The sequence below is a fragment of the Dioscorea cayenensis genome, chromosome 4, assembly GCF_009730915.1.
Source record: "Dioscorea cayenensis subsp. rotundata cultivar TDr96_F1 chromosome 4, TDr96_F1_v2_PseudoChromosome.rev07_lg8_w22 25.fasta, whole genome shotgun sequence".
Lineage (NCBI taxonomy): Eukaryota > Viridiplantae > Streptophyta > Magnoliopsida > Dioscoreales > Dioscoreaceae > Dioscorea > Dioscorea cayenensis.
The window spans coordinates 7,073,211-7,097,976 of NC_052474.1; the positions used below are offsets into that span (position 1 = coordinate 7,073,211).

Below are 24,766 nucleotides of genomic sequence, written 5' to 3' on the forward strand. Positions count from 1 at the left end.
ATTTTTATTTTATAAAAATATCATTACTCTTGATGCATACTGATAATTCTAATGATTTAAATTGATAACATTAGATAATTAGTTCGGCTTTAAAAAAAACCCAGTTTTGAACTTATTTATAGAAACACTCCTTTATTGTCGACTTTTTCATAGAAAAAGATTCAGAAAAAGGACTATAATTAAAATTTGAAAAACTAGAGGATGTTTTTGTAATTCGACCCCCTTTCTCTTCCTATCCTTGTTCGTACCCTAAAATCTCTTTCGATCCCTCGTCAATGTCGTCATCTGCGCCCGTGGCTTCGATCCCTTGATTTTCTGCACTTTTATCGAATCCGCTGATCGATTTCGATTTCTTCGACCCTGCTCTCTGATCTCAGCATCTAGATCGATACCATCTTTGGTTTTCTTTTCAAATCTAAGATTTTTTATTGTTCGCCATCGTTGATTTGATCGAAGCTTCTTTTTGGCTGTAAGTCCTGCCGATTTTGATCGAATCCTTGATATGGAGCCGATGGATATTGTTGGGAAGTCGAAAGAAGATGTTTCTCTTCCGAAAGGTATGAATTTTATTTTGAAATCTCTGAAAATTTGGCTTTTTATGATTCGATTACTTCATTGCGTTTTGTGTTAAGTTGAAGCCTCAGATGATACTATATATATATATATTTCTGCTGATTAGGGTTCGAGAGAGGAAAATTTTTGAGATTTAGTTAGTGAATTGGAAAGATTTGATTTGATTTACTGATCATAAGTTTTAGGGCACTTTGTGCGCTGTTGGATCTGAAACATTGCTGTTTTTAATTCTCTCAATATCTACTTGTAATTACTACATGTTGATTTGTGGATCTGTGTGGAAATCCTTGACTTTGTGTTCGTGCTTGTCTTTTTTTATTATGCCATACTTTCGCATTATGTTTATCCAAGCCTTTGATATAAATTTATGTCGATTTGTTATTGATTTTCAATGTGATCTTGTGGAAAAGATTATGGTTTAGGTAAAATGTCAAGTATTGATCAGTTATTACATCAGTTCGAAAAGTTGAAACTCTTAGAATGAGTACACAAGCATTTTTTTTCAGATTGTGCTTTGGATTGTACTCGCCCTGTATGCTGTATGTCGAGGAAATGGACATCTATAAATTCTTTATTGGTATAATGGAATCCCTAATTTATCACTGTTGTTTCCCTCATCTTGTCCATCCTTGGCCTTGCAACCAAATTGGCCTCTGGATTTCCTTCCCCGATCCTTATCTACACTGTCCTCAGGCCATAGTAGTTCGGCACCTCACCTTTGCCTTGCTATGTGAGAGTCATTTTAAAAACAATGAGGTTTCCAAAGAGGCCAGCATGTATACCTTGTAGGGTGGTAGAGTGTTGACTAGTTTCCTAGATGAATGTACAAAAATTCCATCACTTGAAGGTGGAAAAGATCTGCTCATCATTATGAATCAGGATGTGCAAATTTTGGTTGATGGTTTAAATAGGGTTGTTATTTTTCAAAAGAATTTGGCTTTTCCAAACATTCAATATCTTTATATATTTATCTCAGTTATAATTTTTAGAAAGACTCATTTTGGTCATTTTGATTTATTGTTTTTGTCTTCTTGTTATTCCTATCATTCAATGTCACTTTTTAAATGATAGTTGTTTCCTGTCTGATATTAGTTATTTCCACAAGTGTGCTTTGGTAATGAAATTTTTATTATTCACAATTCTGTGCTGTTAAAATTTGGCTATTTGATGAATTGATCTGTTATTTCTACTATTAGTTGTATGAAGTCTTATGTAAATGTGTTAACTCCTCTTGTGTTACTGATTCAGTACTTTTTCTACTTTCAGCAACTATGTTTAAGATCATCAAGGAGATGTTGCCACCTGATGTTCGTGTTGCAAGAGATGCTCAGGATCTTATTGTTGAGTGTTGTGTGGGTAAGTTATGTTCGTTGTCATGCTATCTCTTCATTCTGCATGCCCACAGCTTCATATATTTTCTTGCAGCAATTAATTCTGCATTGGCCAATTCATCTATTGGGTGGTTCCTTTAAAATGTGATTGATGTATGAATAAAATTTGAAGCAACTATGTTCATATTTGTATGGTGCCTTATGACTATGTCAATAATTCTTGTATGGGACGTTATGATTCTCACTTAGTAAAATGAAACACCCATGCACATTAGTGAAGAAATAAACTTCTTCACTCAAGCATCAGTCACTGGTTAGGCTAATAATTGATTGTGAATGAAAGACAGAAAGAAAAGAAAAACATGGATTTTTGAGTCATCCTTTGGAAAGCTTTGCTGAGGGATTGTTACTTTTTGAAATCGGTGATGAGTATACAATCCCTGGAAGCAAGAAGAGCATCTGGAGAACCAAATATCACTCAAAGCATGAAGAATTGCATGGTGTCGGTGTTTGGATGTTAGGTGGATAAAATGTCACAAAATTATTTATATTGATTTGGAGGATCTGAATTAGCATTATGTTGTTCTATGAGAATCCTTTGGCTTGGAGTAAATTTTATGAATAATTATTAAGTTTATCTGTTGGTCTCTATTTCTCAGACTGTTTGTTGGCCATTGTTCACTTATATTGTCCTTTGTTCATTTTGTTGCAGAATTCATCAATCTCGTTTCTTCAGAGTCTAATGAAGTTTGCAGCCGAGAGGATAAAAGGACAATTGCACCAGAACATGTGCTCAAGGCCTTAGAGGTAGTTTATGCGACCAGATACATTTTACCTTATGGATTCTCTATTTTAATTATTTTCCTTGTTTCTGTTGTTTTGGTTAAAATGGCATAACTCTGATTTATAGGATTACCTATAATCATAAAGCCCAAGGAATTTTATTAGTCAAATACTATAACCATCTAAAATGCAGCATGTTTACAATTTTTTCCTGTGTGCCTGACCCAAGGGCATTCAGTTATTTATGACCCTTTGTAAGAATTATGAGTGAACGAGAAATCATTGATTTTGGATAACTCTTCGTATAGCATCAAAGTTACATGTGAACTGCTTCCATAATCTTATAGCCTAATATGTAATATGTATTCATTGACACCCACTTAATTCAGTTTTGATTTAAATTTTTCTTATGTTCTTATCCATTTGTATTGGCATATTAGGACATTTTTATACTTGTTGGAAAAATAATTGTATTGAATTTGCAGTATGGACAAGTGGCTAACAGTACTACTTGACAATTGACCTATGAGAACATGAAAGACAATATTTGGTATACATTAACATGCTTAAACACTGCACCCTCAACTTCTACTCAACTATTATGCACACACACTGGCATCCGCATACAGAGCTTTTCATTCATGACCATCCTATCAGCTGTTGCATGTCAAGATTCATTTATATATAAAAAGTGTCTTATATTTTTGTGTGAGGATACTGAAAGAAACCACCTTCAAATAAAATTTGAGGATTCGTATTTCTTAATTGTATGCAGCAAACACTATTCTATATATATATATATATATATATTCGTTTTAACTAGAACCTGGCTTTTGGAAAACTGGAATTTTGACTCCCAGCTTGGGAGTTCTCTGGTGTAAATGAAATACCCGGCAAATTGAGACTTGACAATATATGCCTTGAGTTATTGATAAGAAGTTGGCCTCCTAGTTATTGAATTTTCTACTTGAACAAGATGCCTTCTTCATAACCTTGTGGTTAAATCCATTTTTGGTTTTGATCTGATCCACCATTGTCACCAGGTTCTCTGGTTTTTGGGGAGTATATAGAGGAGGTTTATGCTGCATATGAGCAACACGGCAGGAGACACTCGTTACAGCATCTCTAGTTTTTCCTCCTTGTCGTGTATTCCCTTCTTTCACTTATTATTTATGTGTGCGCACGCACCCTGATGCTCCTTTAAAATTCAGCAGGATTCCCCAAAAGGGTGGCAAGTTCACGGAAATGAGATGACCGAGGAAGAGGCCCTGGCTGAACAGCAGAGGATGTTTGCTGAGGCCCGTGCAAGAATGAACAATGGATTGAACTTGCAGCAGAAGCAACTGGACTCAGAGCACGCATCAGACAGCTAATAGTATCTTCATTTAAATAGCTTATTAGGCCTGTGCAGTAGTATCCATCTGCCGGTCCATAGCGCCGATCGAGTATAGATGCATTCGGTCTCGCTGGAAGAATCCTGCTGTTCTCTATCATCTTTGGGCTTTGAGGTTTGTAAATGTTAATCGATTGACATTGACTGTGTTAGTGAGACCAAAATATAGATTTCCTTTCTATTGAGAGTGCTTCATCCTTGCATTGCGATCTCTTTCCGCAGATCATTATTGTTCTTTACTGTGTTTCTAGTTTTCATGTCATGATACTGAGTGGGATTCTATCATCGTATACAAGTTTGCTTTTGCACCTGTTCTTGAGTTTGCATGTTACATCCCAGCAATCAGCAAAAATAAGTAAATAAATAAATGAAAATCATGGGGCAACGTTGGTTTTATTAACTATGTGAATATATAGGATTTTCAGTCACGGTATATCTGCATTTTGCATTACGCTAGCTATTTGCGAGATTCTTATAGATACAAATCAAATATTGTATTAAGGGTGTATATGTATTTCACATTTACTAGGCACTCGAGAATTTTCTGCTCTATGGACATCCTCAGGAATGCATAGGAACTTATGACACAGCGTGGTTGCTCAATAAAAGTTAGTTACGATATAGGGGTTATAAGTAAAAAGACCTCTTGCTTCTATCTCCGGCCTCCTCTCTGTTCGTGCAGAGAACTTTTATCTCTCATGATCGAGGCGTGTGTGTGTTTGGAGATCGATCGAGGTAGAGATTTAATTCGCATTCTAAATCTTTCTTGTTGTTCATCTAATTCATGCTTTTTCTTAGCAAATCACTGAGCCATCGCCGTTTATCTATGTCTCTGATCCTTGGTGCGATATTGATTGGGGGTTCAAAACTCTTGCTTTTTGAGAAAATAAAAGTCGTCTTTGTTGATTTTTCGCAAGGATGTAGTGTTTTTATTGTCGATCAGCGGTCTTTGGTGTTTAATTGCCTTGCCTGATGTTAATGAATACCAGTTGTTTGATGAAATTCCCTGTAGTTTTAATGTGAGATCAAACTATGCATGAAAGTCAATTTTTCAGGAAACTCTCATGCTACAGGAATTGATGTTGTGGAACTGGAGGGGATTAGATGGGTTGAGAGATTTTTATGCCATCATGTTCATTTTCTAATGCAAAGCTTGCTCTCGAATGTCTACTTCAATAACCATGAAATTTAGAATTTTGGGATGTAGCAACAGTAGCATTATACATTGCTTCTCCTCTCTCTGATTGGCTTTGTATAAGGATTTTGTTTACTTTTGCTTATTATTTATTCTTCAAAACCTAAGCTTCCTGTTTATCCCAGTAAATGACCCAAACTTCCCTAGGTTTCCTCATTATTCAGGGGTGACACTAGCAATGCTGCTGATGAATACCCATGCAATGTCTTGTAATCAATGCTGGTTATTGTGTGGAAGCATAGAGAACACTAATCCAGCTGTATATGTGGTGTATGTCCCCTGCTTATATTCATAGTACAGTAGGATCTAGTAGCGAATTGGACTTGAAATGTATAGAGTTGATGTTTATGTTCTATGGAGAGCACACAAAATATGCTCATCCCTTTATTATGAGGCGAGAGGTTTAATGATTCATTATCCACTTCAGAGAATGAGTAAACTTGAGATCTGCTTCACACTTTTGCCAGAAGTATATGTGTTTAAAACTATCTATGAAGATGATTTTGCTGTTAATTCTGGAATACTTACTTATATATGTGTGTGTGTGTGTATTTTCTGAAGAAGCTCAATATCATAAACTTCTTTATTCTTACGCTACTAACAGATGGGTAACTGGTGAAGCAGTGTCTTGTGATAGGACATAATGGCTCAGGCTGCACGTCTGAATCTGAGAATGCAGAAGGAGCTGAAACTGTTATTGTCTGACCTGGCACCAGAGGCTCCTCTTTACTTTCTGATAATGACAGCTTTTCATCTTCCTCTCTTTATCAATCATTGAGCTTTGTAAGTTTTAGTCCTTTCCATGTATTTTTCTGTGGATCTCTAGTTGACATTCTTTGTTTTAATTATTCATGCTTTTTTAATTAAGTTCTTCAAAATATTCATAGATGTATGGCAGTTGATGATGTTAATCCACAACTTACAGGGATTAAAGGGCCTGAAGGAACTGTGTATTCTGATGGAGTTTTTACTCTTAAGATTCAAATACCTGAAAGGTTTCCCTCTGGAATTTTTAAAATTCTTTTGTCAGGAATTATTATTATTTTCCCCCTTTTCTTATACTTTGGACTTAAAAAGCTTTTTTGTTTATGCTATTGCCATATGCAGATATCCTTTTCAGCCACCCATTGTGACTTTCACCACCCCTATTTACCATCCCAACATTGATGATGGAGGGCGAATCTGTCTGGATATTCTTAACTTACCACCCAAGGTGAGTACATTAATATGCTGCTTACCTTGTCTGGCGCAGCGCACCCATGATTCTTAGTGGGGCATTTTTACTTGGAGATAATGGAAAGTATCTATAAGGTCACTCACCCTGTCATTAAGATTTCTGGAATTTTCATTTTAGGGGGCATGGCAAACTGCCTCTAAACCATTTCAACAGTTTTTAATAAGTGCTAGGCATTGTTGCTAAGTGAGCCTAAATCTCGATGATGGCCTTTATGGCAGAGACAGTAAAGCATGCTTTTGACGCTCACCATGGCTCAATGTCTAAACCCAAGAAATTTGCCTATACATAACTAATTTCTCTTCTTGGCGCATATACAGAGCAGGGAATACAAATATAACAGACAAGTTTTTGACCAAAAGGCTCGATGTTGGACAGAGAAGTATGCTGGAGCTTGTAAAAGTAAAGATGGTGCCTTGGGGAAGACAAGTATTGTAAGGCTAGCTTAATTTATTTAACAATTATTGAAGGGTTGAATCATTAATTAGCTTATCTCCTCTGAAATCTTGTGTTTGAAAGTCAGATCCATCTGAGGTTCTTGAACCTCATTGTTTTGTGCTGCTTTTTGCTTCCTGTAGCAGCCATTGTTCCCTTTGCTTTCTTCTTTCAAAGCTAGTATCACTAAATGTGGACATAGAACTAATAATAGTTTTTGCTTTCCATATTAATCTTCTGTATGCCCTGTAATCCTTTAAAAGCAGGAGGTTGCATGAGCTGAGACCGAGCAAAATAAATCGGTTAGTGAAAGTGAGAGTCAGAAGAAGCTTGTGCAATAGGTCAGTTATCACTGAAGCCAAACCTCAAATATCAAAGAACGAGAGTGATGACAAGGAGAATGCGGCACCTACTCGACGCTTATCATTAGCTTGCTCCCAAATACATCCTACTGATTCACCGGTTGAAATCAACCAGAAACAGAAGCCAACTCCATGAAGATACTGAGAGAAACTTTGAAAGAGAAACCAGAATCAGGTGGTTGAGAAGTCCCAAGATTACAGAGACATTAATTGTGTTAGATAGTGAAAGTGATGATGAAGGTGAATGCCGTTCTAGATCAAGATTGTCCCTCAAAAGGAAACAAATATTGGGAAAATGGAAGCCAGAATGCAGTTGAAAATTAGAACTGATTTGTTTTGTTTGATGAGAAATTGAAAAATGGTGTTCTCTGGCAGTACAGGTGATCCTAGAACATAGAAACTGCATGAACTCACTGACTTGTGTGGATTGGAAACAAACTGGAAACAAATGCAACCTCTCTGTGATAAAGTTTTTGTGCCTTTTCTGATTCACTTTCTTGGATTAAAATGAAGAAAATCAAAATAAATAATAAAGCAAATTTTCATTTTTGTCGGACAGTTGATGCTAAATTCTCTTAGGCAGATTTTAATGGGAATTCTTTGTTTTTTCTAATTTTCCGGAAACCCCATGTATTTCTTCATTATCACAAAAAAGGCTAACTAAAAATATTGGTTTTAGCCATCTCATGGTTTATCCATATAGTATATCGATTTTTAGTCTGATATTATTACAAGGTGCAAAAGTATGGAAAGTATAGAAGGAATTCAAATTACAGAGATAATGAATTGGCTATTTTTGTCAAAATTTTAAATGTAAAAGTTTGGTTCTGGATAAAATATTTGATCTCTTTTTCAAAAATAAAATATTTACTAGCTTCTAGAAATAAAGATATTTTTCATCCACAGAATCTAGACAATATTAAATTATAAAAATTGACAAATATATTTCTAACTTTTCAAACCACCTTCCCATTTTAATCATCAAATCACCATAGCTAATAACAAAATAAATAAAAACAAAACAAAATTCAAATGTAGAATCCAAAAACAATCCCATATATGAAATACTTTCCAAATATAAACTCACTCAATCCTACTAAAACTCATACTCAAACTCAAACTCAAACTCAATCCTCATCATAACATATGACCAATTATATAAAGATCACTAAACCTTCCAATTACTCTCCAAGAAAGTCCCTTCTCTCTCCTGTCTTATGATCAATAGAAAACAACAACTTAACCATGCCTTCTTCTTCTTCTTCTTCTTCCAATGTTCATCAAAGCCCTTTCAGTGATAATCCTTACTGGTACTACAACATCCATACTTGGTTAGCAATGCAGATCTCCACAGCCTTAATGACGAAAGCCCCGACTGACGTCGTCCTCCATTCATTCATTATTTACTTAAACTTTGCCACTCAAACAATCTCCAGTTTAATGAACCAAACCTTTTATTCCAATGATGAAGAATTCCCATTAACAATTGAAACAAAGATTTTCCATGTTGGATATCTGGGCAATGAATCAGCAAGACTCATGCAGGAGCAGGTTATCAATTCTTTCATGAACACCACAAACGGAGCAGCATTGTCCATTGAGAGACGTCAATGTCACGGTCTCTAACATCTTTCAATATTATCAAGTCCTTTCTTGAAGATGGTACCTGGATTGAGCATGATCAGATCTTGATTGACTTAGAAGTGGTGGAGATTGACCAAGATGAGGATTTAAGTGGGATGATTCTCCAGGAATCTTTTGAAGATGCAGAGTTGAGAGCTTGTCCGCATCACAGGCACTTTTAGAGAGTTTGGTGACCGAGTGTTCTGTAAAAGAAAGAAGAAGCAGTGAAGTGCATGATATGCTCTGATATGAGCTTGTTACTGGTACTGAGGTTAAACGTTTTGCCTTGTTCTCACTCCATTTCATGGAGATTGCATACTGATGGTTGGTTTGCACAAAAGGATCTCTTGCCCGCTTTCGTAGATTTACGTTGCATGATTGAAGATGAGCAGGAAGAGTTGGATTCATATATATATATATATATATATATATATTTAAGTATGTAAAGATATTTATTTGAAAAAGTTTACAGTTCTAGACAGTATTTTTGTGTTTCTTGGATATTGAAAATTATATTATGAATTGAATTAGAGTTAACTTTTTTAATAATCTGCTTCACCGGTTCATCATGTTATTTGTTTTCGGTTAACATTATTATTATTATTATTTACTTCATGTTTTAATTTCCACATGCTGAACAAACGGCTCTAACGTAGAGGATGCTCGTTTGAGCTTATATGAAGATATGGGTAAAAAAGTACAAATTAAAATTCACTTAAACATTTGACTAAAATCTCATTTATTGCAACAGAAAAATACTAGTTATAAATTACAACAGGAATAAAAAAAAGAACAAGGACTTTTAATAATTTAGAAGTATAGGGACTTAACTACAAAAGAAACCCAGACAGTTAATCACCTTTCCCTCCCACTTCTCCATTGCCTCCTTTGAACAAGGGAAACACCACCCACCTTCTCTCTCTCTCTCTCTCTCTCTCTCTGTGTGTGTGTGCTGTCACATGGCTAAGTTTTCAATTCCTTATGCTTTCCCAGTCCTAGTGCTTTCATCTGATATCCTGCAACCTCCAATGCATTGGACTTGAAGACGTTCCTACAAACACTACAACTGGTATGCCAAAACTTCAACCAATCTTACAAACTTGGTTACTCACTTGCAGCAGTTCATTCATCATATATATGCATATATATATATATATATATATATATATATGTATATCACCAATCTCCTTTCATTTATTTTTTTATTTTTCATTATTTTTTTTTTTGCAGTTACAAGCATCTGTCATTGTGTTCTGTTTTGTTGATAATTTCTAGGTACTGAGCCTTCATTAAGGATTGCAAATCAGCTTTCTAAACCTCTTATTGGGGATGATGGAAAGATCTATGCTTGTTCAGAAAACAACCTTTTCTCATTTAAAAGCAAAGGAACAATTGCAAGGATTATTCCCCTTGGTTTCAGATGTAATGTAGATATACCCCCAGTTAGTGATGGAAGAGGAAAGGTAGTTATTGTCTTTCCTCATTGTTCACATGAATGTCTTTTTGATCAATCTTTGTAATTTAATTGCATTCTGAATTCCAACAAATCATTCTCTAGAAAAGTTTTTGCTAAAACTTAATTAAAATTCACTCTTGGCAGATATATTTGATTGCAGAGGAAAGGATACTAAAAATTACTCCTTCAGACATTGTTACATCTGAGTCCAAAGTTGAAACTTTATTTAGCCTTAATTCTACAAGTGAAGGATCAGAAAAAATAGTAGGACTTTCAGTCAGTTCATTTTATTCATCGGTTTTTATTACCATTCGGAATCGTGGACTCTTTGCATTTTATATGTGGGGGCAACTGATGTGGAGTTCTGGACCTATGCTTTATCGGTTTGGCTATCGTCAAGGATGCAACAAGAACATAACACATTGTTTCTTTAATACAGCCCCTGTGGTTGATCAATGTGAGGGAACACTCTATGTAAGGCCTCTTCACTTATCTTTACTTGGCACAATGTTATCAATTTTTATAGACTGACATAAGTTTGATCTTCTCTGAAACATGCAGATTTCAAACACTGAGGGGCAGCTTTATTCGTTGTATATCCGGCAACCGCACTTCAGATGGATCCAAGATTTCAGTTTAGTAGACAAGTTTCTAACAGTAACACCCGGCAACAATGGTCGGCTATTTGTCACTTTTCCTAGAAAGGCATTGCTAGTGGCATTAGAAGTTTCGACTGGAAATGTCCTATGGCAAAGCACTGTTGGTCCTTTAAGCATGGAAGACACTTTGCCAATTGTAGATTCTAATGGTAAATATAACGTTGCAGAATTTCTGCGCAAAATCATTTCTGATACTTGATTTTTTTTGTATTTCTGAAAATGCACATTATAAGAACAGCTCTTCAACTCTGCTAATAATCTATGTCTCCTGAAAATTATAGGTTGGGTGTCGATAAGCTCAACTGATGGTTACCTCTACTCATTCTCACCAACTGGAAATCTGAAGAAGTTACTTCAGAAAACAGCAAGTGATTCAGTGGCTCAAGTTAGTCCTGTCCTTGATTGCTCAGGATTTGCGGTTTATGTTTCCCAGACGATAATGGAGTCCAAATTGATTCAGAACATTAGGAATTATACTTATATATCAGGAGTGAATCCACAGAAATTAGTTGTTACTCTGTTGGCTCCAGCCACAGGAACTGTGTACTGGATCGGAACATACCCTGGTGAACATGAGTTGATATATTAACAAGAACATGATAATGATGAATTTTTGAAATGCTATATCATATCTAATTCTAAGATTTGAATAAATGTATCAGGTGATTTGTCATCTTTCTTATCAAAGACTGACCTGCGCTACTTTGCATCTGATGAGAGGATTCTTCTCGCATTTCTCTCTTCAGAAAGTAAGTTCTCAAAGTCATTAAAACTGAAGATATGTGACTATTTCATTATCATTCAAACTCATAAGATCTTGCATTTTTTTTTGGTTCAGGGATTGGGAGCACTTTGCCATGCTACACTAACTGTAATATTACGACGCAAATAACTGAAATTTAGGTGCTTCTATTGATTCCTTATATGTTTATATCATGATTTATCAGATCAGAAGCTCTCTTGGACCTGCTCACAAGGAGAGTCAAAGTTTGTGTACCTTGATTCAGGTGTGTTGCAAACATTTCATATTATTTTTGTGTATTGTGATATCGCCATGACTCACAAAACTATGCTTGCTTCTCAGAGAGTGAAAGAGCACTCCTGCTATTCTTGCTGTTGCAACTTGTGATTATATTCATGTTAGCTGGGATTGTTCGATTTTGCTGTGTATTCTGGAGAAAGAAGAGACTTCAAGACCACGGCCTCGGGAAATTCCTTGAGACTAGAGTAAGTGTATCAATGTTAAAGCTCATCTAACAATGAAAACATATGTTAACTTGAGAGATTTATTGATACTATGTCAGTATTCTCTTCACAAGAAGAAGCGAACATTAAGCAAGATGATCTCAGAGTTAGAGGACAAGCCGGCAACAAATGAAGTATTGGAACAGCTAGGTGAACTTGTGAAAGCAAAGGATGGTGTAGAGAAGAAACTTACTACTAGTTACAGTCTAGGGAGGGATAGTGTTGGTTCTAAACGACATTCTATTCTACCATTATATGATGGTAGTTCAAGAGGCCACTCTTTTCGTAGTACAAAGAAGGAAACTGTAACTATTTTTAAAACACTCAGCGATGATGATGATGATGATGATGATGACGGGGATGAGTCTACTTCAGGAGAAAGATGCATCAGCAACAGAAACAGCAGTGAAACTGGCAGCAGCAATGGCAATAATGAAGACAAATATATCGGGTCTTCTTCGAAAGGCAAGGAGATCATCAAAGACACAGCGGATGTGGAGTTTGTTGCACAGCGGAGTGGCATGGATCATCGACAATGTGAAGGGATTCTATGGAGGAGAAATTTGTTCAAGAGAAGGACACTGTCTTCAACTAACTAGGATGAGAAACTTTGTTAAATAATCGAATAAATTACACTCCCAAGAATTTTGGAACTCTGTCAAGTAGTATTCTCAATTACATCAGGAAAAAAAAATTGCTAACTACCACCTTGCCATGTTGTCACACTCAAGAATTACTGAGAAAGGAAAGAAAAGGAAACTTCTCTTCATCTCCTGATCTTCAAAGTTTGGGAAATTCTGATCTTTGGCGAGCAAAACCGGGCTGGAGAATGTAATTTGCAATGTGCGGTCCAAACATGTACATAAACCAGAAACATGGATATGCAAGCTGCATCAGTAGGAAATACTCACAACAGAAGTAAAAGGAATAACAGTTCACATTTCTTATCATGCTCTTGATTTTTGATGGTTAATGATAGTGTTAACTAATGCAAAAATTTAACTGTATGCAATGATATGCAAAGAATATTTAGCATAATTGTGATCACTGTATTGTAGTATAGTGAAAAGAAGGCTCTCTATATATATACCTGGAGAAGCATGGAGGGAGCTGAAGCATCAGCAGCAACATGGCTTCTTGTCTTCCTTCCATTAACGGCCATAACCGACGGGCTGTTAGCAGTACTTATGTCCCAAAATGTGCGTTTCTTAGCAGTTGGCGCGGAGATTGAAAAACGATGACTGGGACTTTTAAGCTCTCCATCACCAGTTGCTGCTCTCAACCCTTTGCGCAAAACTCTCTCTTGTGACTACCCTTTTTGGCACCATTCTTATTGTTCATTAGCTCTCTGATGAACTCATCCTTCTGCTTAAGTTGCTGAATGTGATCCTTCTTCAGCCTCTCAATCTCAGCCTCCAAATATTTCACTGTTTTCTGTAATTCTCTGACTACTGTTTCATTGGTTTCCTTCTTTTTAGTTTCAGGAGTAGTGAAGCAGTTCCCAGATAAGATTGATCGCTTTGGCTTGTGTTGTGCGGAGCAAAGTGGAGATTTCAGCGGTGTTGAGACAGCAGAAGGTGCAGGAGAGGAGTTTGCTGCTAGTGACTGGGCTTGAACACTCAGCAACTTTTTGCTGGTTGCGCACCAACTGCTGTCTTAACTCACTGTTCTCCTTCTGCAGCTCTAGTACCAATTTAGCCTGGTCAGTGGTTGAATCTGGGACTTGAAATGCTTCATCATTTATTACATACCCCTGCAAGGAATAGAAATGGATATGCAAATAAGTTCAAGATTGATTCCTTTCAATCCGAAAAAAGACCAAGCAAACACATTATACTTAAAAATTTATAACCTTAGTCTTTATCTCCTTGGCGCGGTCAGCCCAGTGAAGAGTGTTCTGCGTCTCACCGAAGGAAAGATTGCATGGACTTATATTGGCAATCATAACAGTGTTGCATGGACCTCCAAGAGAGTCCTTGAGGAGTTGAGTGAGTTTGGAATTTCGGTAGGGGATATGCTTCTTCCCCTCAACCAGAGCATTGATGCAACTACTGAGGGCAAGGAGGGAACGGTTGATGTTTGCTCCCTCGATTGATCTCTGACTTCTCTGGTCTGTTGCTAGAGCTCTCTCAGAGCCAGCTAGATCAATGAGCGATAGCTTGCCAACTCGGTTAACAATTTTTCCTGACTCTATGATTTGAAATTCTGCAACAACCTAAAGTTTTGTGAAATGGTGAGTGTCTGAAAAGTGTGGAGATGGAGATGATGTTGATTTTTATGAAATGAAGGCATACGAATTGCAATTCAGTTACCTGCAATATAGCATGAGACCCGAGAAGAGGTCTCATTTTGCTCTGGTTGAGCTCAGTGGTTCGGTTCTGATTACCTTGCTGAAGTAATGACATAACCTCATCTGTTGAGTAAGCTCTATACTGAGTTAGACCTGCTGCTACAATGCCCTGAAACATTTGGTCAATATATTCTTTTCAGGTATTCAAATTTTAATTAACTGTGAGAAGATCCATAATTCCTACTTAAATGTTCAGGCTTTGTATCTGACAGACCTGATTATATATAACAGTAAACCTCCTTTTCTCAAACTAAATACTCCTTTAACATCATACCTTGCCATTTTGAAGGATTGATAAATTGTCAATTCAATGAGTTTATATTACAAAATTAAATGTTACTAGTAATTGTTGTCTAACAAAATTTTCAGTCAGTTGGTTGACTGCACTAGAACTATTATGAGTTTCATCAGCAAAAAGGATCTCTGAAATCTTATCATTCATAGTTAGGCATAATCTTTCTTAGTAGAAATCTAAACTATGGACAATATGAATTCTGATGGACTTTTAACATCATACCTTGCCATTTTGAAGGATTGATAAATTGTCAATTCAATGAGTTTATATTACAAAAATTAAATGTTACTAGTAATTGTTGTCTAACAAAAATTTTCAGTCAGTTGGTTGACTGCACTAGAACTATTATGAGTTTCATCAGCAAAAAGGATCTCTGAAATCTTATCATTCACAGTTAGGCATAATCTTTCTTAGTAGAAATCTAAACTATGGACAATATGAATTCTGATGGACTTTTAGATAATCTTAAAGCATATGGAGACTTAGGACCAAGTAAAAGACCTGTTTATCTTCTCTAAGAACAAGAGGCCTTCCTGGAGATAACAAATCTCTAACAGTCTCATTATAGACCTCGAGATAAGAAAGGTGGACCAAATGGTTCCCATCATAGCTCCTTTGCCTGATTTTGGAAAATAAATCTTTTATGGCCAACACCATAACTCCCGGATTCTCCACTGTTCCTAGCATTGTGTATGTTTTCCCTGCACCTGTTGCTCCATAGCAGAACACAGAGCCATTCCTCCCTTGCAGCACACCTTCCACAAGTTCAGCTGTACTGCATTTTTCAAAAGCAAATCGTTGTCATTTCAAGAAAAGATTTGGCTGAGCTATGTCTATAATGTCAACTAAATATTCGAATATGTGAATTACTACACAAAAAAATTTGACTCTGAAATGATAGTCTTGAATTCTAGACGAGAAAAATGTCCAAATTTTATTAATAGCTGGCATTGAAAAAATCATGAAATCATAGGTATAAAAGCAAGAAATGAACAACATAGCAAATCAGGTTGTGGCATAAACTTCTTGCTAAAAATCTTGCTGAACATTGCTGATATTGTCAACTAGTTACACAAATTGCTACTCAAAAATTTATTCAACAATGCCAAACATGGATCCTAGACAATAACCATGAACTAACCAGTATAAAAATAAGCAAAGAACAAGATAAGGGCAACTCACGTTGTGGCATAAACTTCTTGCTGGGTTGTCGAATCAGAGAAGGCAGCATCAAAGCAAAAATGGCGTCCTCGGAGCCTCTTAAGCCGGAGGTAATCAGTCTCAGAAGCGAACTCCGTCAAGTAAACATCTTTTCGGTTCACAATCTTGACGCAGCTCCGGGATCCAGCCTCCTTCTCCTTCTTGGCCATCGGCCGGAGCCTCACGAACACAAGAATCCGACTTCCTCCGGACTCACAGTTCTCCGGATTTTCCACTATGGTTCTCATCGCCCTCCCCTCTGACAATGCCCCAGTTGATAGCTTCCTCGCCACCGTGACCTTCTTGGGGCCAGTTAGATCGATCTCTCGGTTCTCCTTTGCGTTGATCCTTGCAAAAGCGATGGATCTTTTTGGCATTCTTGAAGGGCTCTGGAATGCAACGTTCTCTTTCATCACTGTTGAATTCTTCTCTTCTTCTTCTTCTTCTTCTTCTTCTTCTTCTTGGCGCTGAGCCTTGCGGATCGAGTCGGCGAGGTCTCTCCTGCTCGCCATGAGCTCCTTGTGCTGCTCGTAAAAGAGGGTTAGGGCTTTCATCTTCTCCTTGAGGCCATGGTGAGGGTTCCGGAGCACTGTGCGACCATGGACGGAGGTTTGAGCTCCTTCTTGATTCGATCCATCGCCAAAACCGGTGATCTGAGAACGAGTAGAGACTGGCATCGATCTGAGTAGGAAAAACCGCAAATTTTGCGAAAATTTCGAGAAAATGTGGATCAAATGGGGATCATGGAGATGAAATCATTGTGGGATCGGAGTGAGCTGAGAAAGGTGAGAGCTTTGGGAGGGAGGGGTAATTTGGGGATGATATTTTGTGGGGTGATCTGGATCGTTGGTTGAGAGGAATTGACGGTGGATAAGAGACTGGGATTTTGAATTTGAGGGAGGAGCAACGGTCGAGAAGGGGTTGTCAGAGAGAAAGAGATCCAACGGTCATGTGGGGTATATATATATATATATTTATTATAGCTTCAATGTTGTATCTCATAATTAATTAAAGAAATTGGAATTCGTAAATGTTTAGAGATTGTGAGCTATGTTTTAAAGACAATATGATTTTTTTTTCTTATAATTGAGGCGAGAATGAATCATGATGGTTTTCATACTTCCATTTTGGTGTTTAGAAATGCATTTGTTTCATCTAGTGTGTGTTGTGTGTGTGTTTATATACATTAATTTACATATATTTTTTTTGGGAAAGAGGAATGGGACGAACGAACCCACTAGAGACCCAGGGACGTGCACAAGCCTCGGTGGAATAAGTGAGGACGGAGCCATGCTCACGTGGGCACTGAAACCACCCGTACACAACCACTATTCACAACTCCCAGAAATGTGCCCTCATCCGAGAATCGAACTCTCACCACTCAGTGAGAACTCTATCGGCGACCCGTGTACTAATAGACCCGAAAATCGTTGGCATTAATTTACATATATTGGGATTGAATTGATCATTACTAACATGAGAAATGAATGTGGGATCACCTTTATTTTTAATTGATATTTGGAAGAATTTAAAATATTATTTTGGGAAATTTAATAAAATTATTTTTTTAGGGGTAATAATTTTTTAGTCCTGGACATTTTTTAGAATGAACAAAGAGTTATGTTGTTTTTCAAATGACCACTAGTAAGTCTTTTATTTTTTTATTTTTTAATTGATACTTGTATAAGTTTTTTTACTGGAGATTAGAAGTAGATAATTATGAGCCTGTGTTTATCATGATCGCTGACATCAACTGAAAGCATGCCATCCTCTAATTTAGATTTCTATTTTGCCTTTTGCTTTGACTTGTCTCCTGAACCTTCTTGCAACCATCTTATCAGTAGCTTTTAAGAAAAAGAAGTTACTATTAATCATATCAAAGTCACAATCCATCCATCTTTGTTGTGCTTCTTAACATGTCTCTTTCTTTTGCTTCACCCTCCTCAAATTTTTCTTACATAGCATCCTCTTTAGAAAAATCAATCTAGCCTGTCACTATTTATAATGATTGCTTCCTTGACATAGTTGTTTTCAATTCTCACTCCCCGATTTCAATCTATATCCTTGTGTGGGCTTCATCCATAAGTCCATTTGTCAAGAGCTTACTTTGATACATCAAGAAGTATTTACTAGTTAACGATGGCTTTAATCTATTAGTAAAGTTTGGTATCGAGATAAGATAACCTTTATTAGGTTCACAAGCTTATCAACTTAAGAATGATGACTCGATTCTATTTATGAATGATGGGACTCCAATGGAGCTATTTTAAGGCCAATTATTCAATTTTGCAAATTGAATAATTGGCCTTTGTTACATCACTCTTGGTGAGGACAACATGCATTATTCAATTTGCAAAAATGGAAGATTTCGAGCCATGTGTGACATAGACCGATATGTGATAAGAGTGTGGTCAAGTTAATTATTAGTGATGTTAACCGGGCTGAAGCGCTTATTAATTATTATGGACTATTTGTAATAGCATAAGATGCCTATTCCCACAATTTTTCCCTTGGTTCTCAGAGGGTGTAAAGGGTCAAGGATACAACATATGGTTTTAGAGTTTAGGGTTTGAGTCTTCACTAATTTATCACTGAAATTCTCAATTTAAAAGTGCAAGGGTTTTTATTTTTAGTTGTTGTATTTGATGTTTTTATTTTGGAGAGTTTGGATTCATAAAGTTATATTTACTCCAATTATAGTACTTCCACCAGAAAAAAATTATATATATAGTATGTCTCAGCTACTCATACAACTTCAAGGGTAAGATGTGCACATCACTGGGTATTTACAGTAGATGTTGCTTATTGCTTGCATGCAACAATTTGTTGCTTATGTACTGTTTATTATTTTTCCATTAGCAATAGTTTATTTGGGCTATAGTACAGTTTATTGAGATACTAATGTTTGAGGTTCTCTTCCCATCACCGTGTCCATAACTATGTAAGTGCAAGCTCCACTATATCATCCTACCTTTCTTTAGTTACCTCGTCCCTTGCGGAAGGCAATAATTTTTGGGAAAGAGGGAGCGGGACGAACCCACTAAAGACCCGAGGGAACGTGCACAAGCCCCGGTGGAATAAATGGAGATGGGGCCGCTCACGTGGCCTGGAACGAGGTTCATCTCGCTTTGGTTTCATAACCCGAGGCGAGTCCCCTGGGTCAACCAATTAGAGATTGACAACGATGCGCATCGAGATGACGCCACGTGGCAAAAATTATGAATTCTCTTTGAGCGGTGACGACGGCCGTCAACAAAAACAAAAGAGAGCGGGAAAATTTGGGAAATGAAAATCCTCTCATCTGGGTTCATCTCCACTAACCAAAACCTCTTCATCCTCTCCTTCTTCTCCTTCTACTCTACCGCTACTGCTGCGCATCACCCTTGCCCGACTTGAATCCGGTGAGACAATCTCTTTCTTTGACATCCTCTCTCCCGTGAGACAATCTCCTTCACCTGCACCTCTTCAGTAGCGCACTCATGAATTCATTGAAACCTAGATTTGAAGGTAGGGTTCCAAGTCTCTTCTCCTAGTTTTCAAATTTGAGCATTTTGAGGTACTGTTTGTCACAATTTTAGCCCCATCTTCAGTTAATTTTGCCTCTTTTTTGGCTTTTCTCAAGTCTCCTGGATATGATTTAGAGAGACAGTGAAGGAAAGAGATCAGTTCTGGGATTTCCATTAAAGTGGATAGCTTTTGGGATTTCCATTAAAGTGGACATTGCCATTTGCCAGGAATTTCTAGTACTCTATCTGTTTCACCTGCAAAGATATTGGTTTTATCCATTAAAGCATTTCTTTTTCATGATTTAGTTTGGACAGACTCTTGCAATATCTTAGCTCATCCATCAACAAATTAATATTAGTTCTTGAAATTTCATAGTAAATCCTTGTTTTAATTTTGTACTAATTGGAAATTTTTATTATTTAGATATGGGAGACAATTTGAAGCATCAACTATGTCAAATGGAACCCGAATGGCTTAGATCTTTTACTCTATTAATCCTATTGATGTTGTTGGAAGCTCGGTGATGGCAAACTCGGTACCACAAATCTTGGTAGAGGAAAGTTATGCGATGGAAAGCTCGAAGGATGGGAGCTTAAAAATGAAAAAGCTCTAGTAGGAAGCTTTTGATTGGTATGTATTTAAAAAAATATTACTCATGGTTTTTATAGAAGCAAAATTAGTGAACTTGGCTAAGTTATTTATGTTATTGTCATTTGGTTTAAAATAGGGAATATCATTCGGAGGAAAATATGATAGAACTTGATGAAGGAGATGAAAAATGTGAACCAATGTATCTATGACATGGAGAAGGGAGAAGGTTAGTTTATAATTTAATAATTAGTATAATTAGATGCATAATATTAATAATTTAAAAAAATAATAACGCTTTTATCACAATAGGATGATGACATATTTTATGATGATAACCCCTAAATTGGGTAAGACCTTTGGTACCGAGGAAGAAACATACTCTTTTTACAATGCATATGCATTGAATGTTGGATTTAGCATAAGAAAAAAGGATGGGTTAAGAGAAACAAAGATGGTGTGATACATTGTAGAAGATTTTTGTTGTTCTAAAAGAAGGGAAACGTACTCAAGACAAGAGGTATGAAAATTTGAAAAATTCATCGACAGAGACAAGAACAGGTTGTTTGGCACATATGATAATTTCACGAGAAGATAGCGGAATGTTTATAGTATCAAGTTTTGAAGGGCAACATAATCATGAACTTGCACATAAAGAGTTTGCACATATGTTACGATCACACCGGAAAAATTAGTGAAGCTCAAGCAACACAAGTAGAATTGGCTTACAAGGCAGGGGACTTACACCAACAAAAATATATGAGTTGCAAAAACAAGATGGTTGGAGGTCGGTCAAATGTGGGTTTTATGAAAAAAGACATTGAAAACCATTTGGGGAAAAATTGGAGAAACAAGTAGAGAAGGGTCTCCATAAAGTGATAATGCAATATTTCAATATGATGAGGGTTAAAGATCCACTTTTTGTGTATGACATGCAATTGGATGATGAAGGAATGATTACAAATATTTTTTGGGCTGATGGGAAAGGAAGATCCGATTATGAAGTTTTTGGTGATGTGGTTACCTTTGATACCACTTACCGAACAAATAACTATGAAAGACCTTTTGCTCCATTATTGGGGATTAATAATCATGGACAAACAATAGTCTTTGGTGCATCACTTCTATATCAAGAGAACGTGGAATCATTTGTTTGGCTATTTCAAACATTTGTAAGGGTGATGAATGGGAAACATCCGAGTACTATTCTAAGCTCGATCAAAGTGTCTGCAATGGCGAAAAGCAATAGTGATGGCTTTTACCAACTACTCATCATCGTCTTTGCATTTTGGCATATATATCAAAAATGTCTGCTAAACATTTGGCACATGTATTTTTATGGTATGCGCACTTTTTGCTATTGCATTTCAGCATGTTATATATGACTATGAAGATGAAGCATCTTTTCTTGAAGCATGGGAAAATTTACTTGAAAAATTTAACTTAAGAGAGAACCCATGGCTTTTGAAATTATTTGGAGAAAGGAAAAAATGGGCTATGGTATATGGTCGGCATATTTTTTTGTGGAAACATGATGAGCACTCAAAGAAGTGAGAGCTTTAATAGTCTATTGAGGAATTACTTAACATCAAAACTCGGGGTAGCAAGATTTTTTGAACAATTTGAGAGAGTTCTTGAAGATAGGCGGTATGCAGAACTTCAAGAAGATTACAAGATGATGGATCAATCAATATCATCAAAGGAGTTGTGCCCGATCTTGAGACAAATGGTGCAATTGTATACTCCTAATATTTTCCAAAAGTTGAAGGAAGAACACAATAAGATTCTTTATGTGATGGTTGAATTATTAAGTGAAAGAAATCATTTGAAGACCCTACAAGGCTATCCATGTTGATGCTCCTCATCATGCTAGTGTAGTGACATTTGATTCCTCAAATGAGACAATTGAGTGTAGTTGTAAAAAATTTGACTTTTCAGGGATTCCTTGTATGCACATGTTGCGTGTCTTGGATGTAAATCAGAAATTTGTGCTTCCTAGTAAGTATATATTGAAAAGATGGACTAGGAAAGCACGAGATATTGATACTTGTATTTTTGTCTCTACCACGGCGGAAGAGGATCCTATTGTGGCAAAAAGCAAGAGATACATGGATATGTGCCATCGTTATCAAAAATTAATTTCAGAAGCATCTAAATGTGAAGAAGCTTATAAAGAGGTGGTGCGTCATTATTTTGTGCTTGATGCGAAGGTGAAGGATATTGTGAAGATGTCTCACTCAGGAAGGGAAGATTGTCTATCAACAGATGATGTATATAATCATAATTTAACTTGTGACTACTCTGATGCTAGAGGATTAGCTATAAGGCATAAGCCAAGTCGTGGAGGTCGTAGCACTAAAAGAATCAAAGGTCCACTAGAGCAATCGAAGAAGAAGAAAAGAACTCGTGAGTGATATTTTTTATTGAATTATAATACCAACACGTTTTAAAAAAATAATCCTTGTAAAATTCCTTTTTTTGTGCTGCCTTGCAGGTGATCCATTGGAGGGAGAAAAATTGAGTTGATTTTTATTTAGGAGTTAAGAGGTGTATGGAGGTGGTCATAATATGTAAGTAACTTGATTTGTATCCAAGTGGCTATGAGAGAAGAAAGCATTTCTAGTTGCCTATTGTGACTGACATTTGTTCACTTTTATGCAGGTATTGGTAGCAATTATCCTAAAGAATTGTCCTTAAGTAATCTTGTTGATGAAGATGTACTTTTGAAAGAATCATTTTGTCCTTTGATTTTTTAAAAGTCCAGTGAATGGAATCATTTTGTAAAATACAATTGTTTATGAGCATGTTTGTTTCATTACATCCTGCTTGTAAAATCTCTGGGGATGTATGTGGCTGACAACCTTCTAGAAACTTCTTTGTGTAGAGCCTGTAGCATTTCCCAGATACTGACCTTCGGTAGCATCCTGATCTCCTGTATGCACTTTCCTTCCAACAGGGCCAACCTTCCTTGTTGAGGGTGGAGCAGCCTTGAAAATCTTTTTATCTGCTGTTCAATTGACAATGTTGAATGGAGCGGATGGGAACAATGCACCATAAAGTTCAGAAGATCTCAAGGGAAAACTCTATCAAATGCATACAGACCATGAAAAGAAAATAATATAGAGAGCACTCGACATGTTACCAGCGATTATGTGTAGCCTGCTATTATAGAGATGCTAGTACAGTGAACACTTAGATAAAGAAGACCACCAAATCCGGAGTTTGTCCAACACGGGTTTCTACGGCATATATTGACGCCATTGGATGAAAAAGAATCTCCATTGTTTATTAATTCTATAATTATTTTTGCACCAAGTCAACTTCTAAAAGTCAGCAATGATCCAGCATTTCCACTCCATCTCAATATCAACTAATCCGAATCACAGCATGAACAACTTTATTGTCATAAGAATTCGAGTCCTATAATCAGTTCTATTGATTAAAAACCATTTCTTTCTTTGATGTAGAATATTATCAACATCAAACTCTGAAAGCGAAAAGCAGAAGAAACCAACATTTTCATCCCAAAATTGATTTTTAAAAAACGTAGAAATTAAATGTTCTATATCCCCATAAAAGAACGTAAAACTGCATAACCTTGTCCAAGAATCATATTCACAACAATCTCAAGACAAGGTTTTTCAACCAAAACCCACAGAATTGAGCTCATATGTAGCTCTTCAATACATACATGAAGGGAAAGCAAAAGTTTTATCTGGACAAAACAACATTCATTCTAAATGTACAAACTCACATCATAAACAAAAGGATTTCCAACTTCAACCAGGCAAACATTACACAAATCCTTGATTCCGAACAAATGAGGAAGATAAAAAGAGGAGGATTACGCACCGGGTGGACTTCCCCGATCCACTCCCCAGCAGAACGACGGCGATCCGGGTGCTTGGCGAGAGCATCAAGGAACTTCTCTTTATGGGCCCCGACTTCTTCCGCTTCTCTAGGGAGCTTGTAGTACTGCGAGAGTATGGCCTCCCAGTGAACCCATTCAACTCCCATCTCACGATCGGTGGTCATGGAGAGATCTGCAGGTCTCACCGAAGAGAGGAGGTCAAAGAAGGAGATTGTCTCGCCAGATTCGAAGTCGGCAAGGTGATGCGTGGCAAGCGCAAGCAGTAGAGTAGAATGAGAAGAATGAGAGGATGAAGAGGTTTTGGTTAGTGGAGATGAACCCAGACGAGAGGATTTTCATTTCCCAAATTTTTCAATTTTTTGCCAGTGGCGTCATCCGATCTGCATCGTTGTCAATCTCTAATTGGTTGACCAGGGACTACCTGCGTTATGAAACCGAGCGAGATGAACCCTTGAACCACCCATACACAATCACTATTCACAACTCTCAGAAATGTGCTCTCAGTCAAGAATCGAACTCTCACCACTCGGTGAGAGCTTTATCGGCGATCCGTGTACCAATAGACCTAAAGAAGAGCAGGCGTGAAGGCAATAATTTTTGTTACTCAATGTTTTCGGGATGGGAACTCTATAAACATAAGTTGTCTTATTCATCTTTTTAAAAAAA

General features: G+C 36.8%; 1 protein-coding gene, 1 long non-coding RNA gene and 2 pseudogenes across 2 annotated transcripts; 3 read left to right on the top strand and 1 right to left on the bottom strand.

Annotated features, from left to right (window-relative positions):
• The first annotated feature begins 202 nt into the window (after positions 1 to 202).
• LOC120258238 lies at positions 203 to 4,068 on the top strand (annotated as a pseudogene).
• A 2,119-nt stretch (positions 4,069 to 6,187) lies between these two features.
• LOC120257837 lies at positions 6,188 to 6,641 on the top strand. The gene is made up of 3 exons (XR_005535911.1): positions 6,188 to 6,270; positions 6,383 to 6,488; positions 6,630 to 6,641. It is a non-coding gene; the product is annotated as an uncharacterized LOC120257837 (long non-coding RNA).
• A 1,910-nt stretch (positions 6,642 to 8,551) lies between these two features.
• Positions 8,552 to 12,888, top strand: LOC120258628 (protein GAMETE EXPRESSED 3). Its single transcript, XM_039266085.1, has 11 exons — positions 8,552 to 8,924; positions 8,966 to 9,088; positions 10,205 to 10,392; positions 10,530 to 10,859; positions 10,947 to 11,193; positions 11,326 to 11,610; positions 11,707 to 11,793; positions 11,883 to 11,915; positions 11,992 to 12,053; positions 12,131 to 12,271; positions 12,349 to 12,888. The coding sequence occupies exons 1-11, from the start codon at positions 8,552 to 8,554 to the stop codon at positions 12,886 to 12,888; spliced, it is 2,409 nt and encodes an 802-aa protein (XP_039122019.1).
• Positions 12,881 to 17,025, bottom strand: LOC120258234 (annotated as a pseudogene).
• Positions 17,026 to 24,766: the final 7,741 nt, after the last annotated feature.